Below are 7,124 nucleotides of genomic sequence, written 5' to 3'. Positions count from 1 at the left end.
GGAAAAAGTGGGAGAACATATGGAATCGGCCTTCAGACGCATCCTGACCAAGGTGCTCAAGGAAGACCTGCCCAGTCTGATCAACGGCAAAAAAAGCGGTCCAGCAGCATCAACAAGATCTACAGTTACATTCGCGAGCTCTCCGGCTCCAAGGAGAAACGCACCCCAGGAAAGACCAATCTCTAGCACGAGAGCGACAAGGGAGCAGTGAAGGAAATAATCTCCAACGTCCTCTAGCCCTACTGCTGCTACCTGTTGAAAATGGTGCAAAACCACGAGAGCTATTTCACTATGATCCGCCGAGGACAGCAGAACCAAGATTCCTCCCTGCGCTGGACCATGATGAACAACGCCAAAACGCTAGGACAGTTGGTATTCCAATTGCATCGCTTCGGCAGATACTTCGTCAACGACCTGCTCGGCATACTCATCTACACCACCCTCGTCGTCAGCAAGGACGTAGCCGTGCTCTATGATGCACTCATGAGGGAAGCGCAACAGTAGGAGGAGTATTGGAGGATCGTGATCGAGGAAGAGGAGAAATCGGTAAGAGAGGGGGGAAGGAGGGGAGGAAAGTCTACAGAATGCCCGAGTTCAAGGAGGCGAAGGGATTCATCGACGAGATACTGGCCATCAGGGAGAAAGTCCACTACATTTTCGGCAATAAATCCCTCAAAGACTACCGACACTTCTTCGCCAAGCCGGTGAAGTACAGTCTACGCTAGGATAAGTGCGCGGAAGGCTTCGAGTTCGTGCTGGACTACCACCGGCGGGCCAGCAGGTGGAGCCAGCAGTCGCACTCTCTCGACAACTCCAGCTAATCCTGCCTCTACATCTCCAGCTCGCATGCCATTTACTCCAAATAGCCACTCACGCCCACTCCTCACCACACAAGACCCAAGGAATAGCCAAAAGCGAGCCGATCCATGTTCATGACGAGGAACTAGAGTATAAATTGGCAAGCACGGTGGCCTGCAAGCCAAGAATGAACAACTGGCTGAACCGACACTAGCGCAACAAGAACACCCGCATTCCCTCTGCCATCATGGTCGCAGACAAGGACGACATCATCTCCACCAATTAGTGACATTTCAATCCTCATTCTATCATCATCCATCATACATCACAATCCCACCCACCATTCCCCCCTCCCCCCTCCTTATAATATCCACCCTGATGATATCATTGATTTTATTTAAATTTGAAAGATGTCGTACAGATAATGCCGTTCTTTATGCGAAATGCTGCGATCGCTAAACTACAGCCGCATCGTCTCGCTCTAGAACTTCTCACGGCCCAACTTCGAGCTGGTGGCCGATATCCTCTACTGGCTGGCGCAGAAGTACGACCCGCAGAGCGATATCTCCGATGACATCAACGAGGAGAAGGATAGGGTCGAGTTCATGAGGACCGTCGTCAACCTCTTCGCAGTCAAGGCTCGCATCAAACTCAACGCCAAGAAACTCTACCAGGCAGACTCAGAAGCAGTTGCAGAAATACTCAAAATCACCTCAGTCCTCTACAAGGTAACCCTCACCTCACTCAGGCCTCCACCTCCAAAGCCACGGAAGAGGAATAGGCTGCTGCCTTCACCCTCCCGCCAAGGTGGCCAACCTCAAACAGCACAAACAGCTCTCCAACTAGATCTGCGAGCTGGGAGCCAGACTGTACGACGCAGTGGCTCGCGAGCCGGACCTCCGCAAGGTGAGACTGCAGGCCCTGGAGTTCCTCGACGGTATGAACGGAGTCAGTGACGGCAACGACCAGGCCTACATCGAGTCCTGCATCAAGACCATCATCCAACAGCAGGACGAAAACACCAGGGAAATGACCAAGTACGTCGCCAACATGGAGCACGAACAGAGGCAACTCGAGGAGAAACTGAAGAAGAAGTCCGCAGAATTGGAACGCAGCGAAAAAAGATACAGAAATCTGGTCACAGTCAAGCCTGCCTTCATGGAAGAGTACGAGAGATTGGAACAGGAACTTGCCTCCCTGCAGGAAACCTACGTGAACAAGTACCGCAACCTGGACTACCTGTAGAACTAGCTGGAGCGTTCAACAGGATCGAGGAGGAGAAGCTGAAGAAGGCTCAGAAGGAGCTGAAGAAGATCAGGGAGAAGCAGAAGGCCGACGAGATCAAGGCCTTCAGAGGCGACGAATAGCTGGACGGACCAATCGAGCAATAGCCCGAGGAGAGAGTCTTCACGAGGGGCAACTCGCGGAAGGAGCAGCAACCGCCAGGCAAGGGCAACCAGAAGCAGGTCAGCGAGGAACAGTCGGAGGAGAACGACAACGAGGAGGAAGAGGAAGAGGAGGAAGGCTCCGGAGAGGAAATCGAGGATGAGGATGACGATGATAGTGATTTTTGAAACGTAAAATCGCATCACCAACACACACATGCATACATACCAATCATAGAGCAATTATGAGCATTGAAATCCAGCATCTCTTCATAACCCTCCATTCCTTCATCCCCAAGCTTATTATTCTAGTAGTTTCATTTATCCCCTGCCTAGCATTCCTCTAAAACGTCGATGATAATTGATCATTCAATCAATGCTTATCTCCCTTCCTGCAGACATACACATAGTGCACGTTGGGGGTCTCCTTCTCGTCAGAAGCGATCGAAATCGAAGAGGCGATCGTCGGCTTAGCCACCTGCTGCACCTTCACGCTCCACTCGTACTCAGGCTTTTAGAGGTAACTCAAACGGAACTCAGGCTGACCGTATGACACCGCAACGTACACTCCGTTCTTCCCCAACACACGGTGGATCTCAGATATCATCTTCGTGGCATTGGCTGTTGAATTTTAACCGCACTGGATAGGATATAAACTACAAGGACTGAGTCGATGGTGGCTTTATCGATGACTGCATCGAACGAGGCTTCTGGGAAGTCCATGGCGCGTGCATCCATGAGGAGGTATTTGAAAGTTTCTGGTTTTTCTTTGTATTTTTCCTTCATGGCCTTGACGCAGACGTTGGAGATGTCGATATTGGTGATCTGGGTGTATCCCTCCTCGAACATCTCCTCGCTGAGCCGGGAGTTGCCCGCCCCACGTTGAGCACCTTGTGACCCTTGTCCACGTGGGTAGTGATGATGTCCTTTAGACCACTGAAACGCTGGTACCAGTCGAAGGGCTCTGGATCCCTGAATGGGGAAAGGGGTACCTGTTGTAGCGGTCCTACCAGTACTCGGCCTTGCCGTATTGACTCATCGAAATGTTATAACTTAAATAATTTAAAAATGGATGTATGGTATGGCTGGGATGCTGTCCTGCAAGAAAAAATATCACTTCCATTTGAAGGAATCTTCCTTTGGATTGGAAGAGGGATACCTTTTCTTGGTGGAGCCTGACCCAGTGATCATCATATCGTAACCCAGCTTCTCAGCGATCGGTTGTTGCTATTGCCGGCTTGGTCGGGTTGGAGGAAGGCGTGGTCGGCTTCTTCTTATCGGGATTGATGTTGGCGGAGGTGGGCCTTTCGTAGGTCATGATGGGATTGCGAATTTCCTCCTTCTTCTTGGAGGCTTGCTGGTATTGTTGCCGATCTTGCCGATCATCTTCATCTCATATGGGTTTTGAAAGTGGTGGAGAGGCCGGAATCGTAAGGGAACAGCTTGGACTGGGCGGGCGGATTGGTTCCCTTCTTCTCCCTATCCTTGGCGTCAGAGGAGAAGGGACGAGTGTTGTAGACCTTCACTGGGGTTTCTGCAGGTGGTTTTTTATCAGTATTGATGAAGTTGTTGACGGTGACGTGGACGATGTTGCCGTTGATGGTGCTGATGAACCTGTCGTCGGGGGGAAGCGGCTTCTCCTTCTGGAAGCCATCGTCGCTGGCGAATTCCTCTTTCTCCTCGTCCTGGTCGCCCTTGAGGATGGAGCGCAATTTGAATTGCGGGGACGGCAGTTCCTCCTTGCCCTTCCCGCCCAAAGTAGCCGACATGTTGCTGCCCCTCTGCACCAACTTCTCGTTCCAGGTTACTTTCTTACTGCTGATCTTCTTGCTGGAGTTCACCGCAGGCTTGTTCTCGTTCCTCTTGGAGTTGTAGTAGGTGTTGGCGAGTATGAGATCCTCTTCGTTCTTGATCTCGTTCCAGGAGTTGGACAATTTCCCCTCTGCCATCATGCGCTTCTCCAGGTCCTGCATCTGCGCCAGGTAGTTGTTGCGTATCTCCAGGCCCTCCTTCTTGAGGTTGATGAACTCGAGGCACTTGCTCAGCGACCAACTGTACTTCTTCATCATGTAGGCCGCCAGCACCGCGCAGGCCCGCGACTTGCCGTTCACCGAGTGGATCAGGCAGCTCTCCCCCGCCTACATCGCCTCCTCCACGAAGGAGAAAATCGCATTCACTGCGTTGTTTTTCTTATCGAAGATCTGAATCTATGCAGCAGTACGTTTTCCTCCTTCTCGGTCCAGTGCACGGAGAGGTACTGAATGCCGAAGCGTTCGTAGAGGTTGGGGACGGTTTTGGAGACGGTGTTGATGATGTGGGTGACTTTGTTGCTGATGATGAATTCTATGTCCTAGGTTAGGGAGGGTCACCTTGGCGGCGAGCTGGTCGCCCATGAAGAGGCCGTCCTTGATCTTGATGGGACCCAACAGGAATTAGATGGTCGTCTGAGCCTACTTGAAGGAGTGGTGGCCCTTCATTCGGGAACTTACAAATAAATTATTATTCGGGAAACAAGATGGATGGATAGAGAACAAAGTTAAAGTTGGTTCTCCATCTCCAAAATATTTCCCACATTCATTATCTATATGCATGGGCAGATATACGCATTTGCTATGGTGATTTGCAATCGCACCATAATATATAAGAGTAATGGATAACTAACTCAGAGGAGACTCCAACGAGCGCCGCAAGGACAAGAAGAAGAAACACCACCGCTCCCGCTCAGAAAGCAAGAAACACAAGAAGGACCGCAACGCCTCCAAAGAACACAAACGCAAAGATAAGGACAAAAAGAAACATAAGTCCAAGTCCAGAAGCAGAGACCACAGGGACAAGGAGGAAAAGAGAGAAAACAAAATAGATGAGAAGAGAAATGAAAAAGAAAAAGAAAAAGACGAACGCAAGAAAAGGAAAGAGAAGAAAGGAAATCCAAAGATCGCGAAGAGAAGAGAGAAAAATAGAGGGAAACTGAGAAACCCAAAGAGAAGGAAAGAGAAAGGACAAGGAGCGTGAAAAGGAGAAGGAAAAATCACGCGAGAAGGACAGAGAGAAGGACAAGGAGAGAAGTCGCGAGAGAGAGAAGGAGCGCAAGGAGAAAGGACGCTCCAAGTAGCGTTCCAAATAGCGCAAGAAGGACCGTTCGAGAAGCAAGCGTCGCGACGAAAGAGAGCGTTCCAGAGACCGCAAGGACAAGCGCCGCTACGACGACCGAGACCGCCGAGGGGGCGGCAAGGACCGCGCCCGCGAGGACAAGTACGAGCGCTGGCGCAAGTAGGCCAACTTCCGCTTCGACTCGCCCCCCAAGAGCGACGACAGCGACATGTCCGACGACCCCGAAAAGGTGGACCGGCTGAACAAGATGAAGGCGGAGAAGAACTGTCTCCTCGAAGGCCGACCGCAAGCTGTACCTGGGCAACCTGCCGCCCAACATCACCTCCAACCAGTTGATGCAGATGTTGAATTCCGCCCTCAAGAAGATGGAGATAAACTGCGAGGAGAGGGCGATTCCATCGTTTCCGCCTGGATCAGTCCCGACGGAGTGGGCCACTACGCCTTTGTCTAGTTCCGAACCGCGCAGGAAGCCACAGCCGGACTCGCACTCAACGGCGCCTCCCTCTATGGATACGTAAGCACTCTCTACTTAGCAACTGAAGCTGGGCCGACCCAAGCAGTACATCGAATACCACAAGCAGCTGCTCTCCTAATTCGGAAGCGACGGCAACATCGATACCATCCTGCGCAAGGTGCAAGCGATGGGCGGCTTCACCGAGCCTCCCAAGATCGAGGAGCGCATCGTGAGCCCTCCGAGCAGGGTGGTGGTCCTGAAGAGCGTGGTGACGGTGGAGGAGCTGGCGATCGACGAGGAGTACAACGAGATCATGGAGGACGTGACCGAGATGGCGAAGAGGCACGGAGACGTGCTGAAGGTGGTGATTCCGAGGCCGATGGAGATGATCTGGAGGAGGTGAAGAAGAGAGTGAAGGGCCTGGGGTTCATCTTCATCAAGTACCGTACCGTCGAGCAGGCGAAGTACGCTCGGAAGGAGTTCATAAAGCAAATGTTTTCGGACCGTTCAGTGGCCTGCGGTTTCTTCCCGGAGGCGAAGCTGTAGTCCGGCGATTTGGACGTCATCGATCGGGTCATAATTGATTTTTGAGTGATCGGCAACTATCAATCGATTCTGATTAATCCCTCCGCCATAAGTTACATTATCATTTATTTGAATGGACGATAAGAGCTTTTATTCATTGGAGAAAGTCTTCAATCGAATCATCGAAGCGTAAACATTAGGGGATTCAGTCAGAAATTGCCGGCTCAGTACTTCCAGAGCTACTCCAAAGTTTGGAACTCTTTTTCAAAGTGGTGCAGGGCACAACTGTAGCAAGATCGCATAATCCTCGTATCTGACTACCGTACCTCTTGAGCGACATAGTGCAGTTCACTTCCCAGCTGACGCCGTAGGACAACTCCAAGCAGTTGATAATTTGCATAATGGAGAAATTCCTGATCAAGAACAGCATGGAGATGGAGGACAAGATCGACCTCTCCTTCCCCACCATCAAATTGAACACCTCCGCCATCGCCAAACTGGCTGAGATGGAGAAACAGGCCTGCGAGATCATCATCGATAACATCTTCGAAGAGATCAAAAAAATCATCAGCGAAAACCCCAAAGATCTACTCATCGATCTCAGCCTCTTCGGAAGGATAAAAATCAAGGATAGACACATCACGCACTAACCCTCAGAAAAGGCCAAGACCGGCAGCGCCATAGTCACCAAAAAGACCACCATACGCTCTCTCCTCTCCAAGGACCAATTGCCTAAAAAATTACCCACTTTAAACGACTCAGCTCAGAACCTGCCCAAACTCGAAGGGTCCTTCAATGAAAGCTTCTCCAAGTATCAGATCGAAAAACCCGTACTCAAGAGCAAGATTAGC

The 7,124-nt window shown here is 51.0% G+C and overlaps 1 protein-coding gene and 1 pseudogene across 1 annotated transcript; one reads left to right on the top strand and one right to left on the bottom strand.

Annotated features, from left to right (window-relative positions):
• The first annotated feature begins 584 nt into the window (after positions 1 to 584).
• On the top strand, positions 585 to 2,043 carry LOC116244806 (uncharacterized). The gene is made up of 3 exons (XM_031616664.1): positions 585 to 704; positions 1,284 to 1,526; positions 1,645 to 2,043. Exons 1-3 carry the CDS (start codon positions 585 to 587, stop codon positions 2,041 to 2,043), a joined length of 762 nt encoding a protein of 253 aa, XP_031472524.1.
• Positions 2,044 to 2,556: 513 nt separating this feature from the next.
• Positions 2,557 to 3,222, bottom strand: LOC116244805 (uncharacterized; annotated as a pseudogene).
• Between the last annotated feature and the right edge of the window lie 3,902 nt (positions 3,223 to 7,124).

Source organism: Nymphaea colorata, unplaced genomic scaffold (genome assembly GCF_008831285.2).
Source record: "Nymphaea colorata isolate Beijing-Zhang1983 unplaced genomic scaffold, ASM883128v2 scaffold0330, whole genome shotgun sequence".
Classification (NCBI taxonomy): domain Eukaryota; kingdom Viridiplantae; phylum Streptophyta; class Magnoliopsida; order Nymphaeales; family Nymphaeaceae; genus Nymphaea; species Nymphaea colorata.
This window is presented reverse-complemented; position numbering and strand designations above follow the sequence as displayed.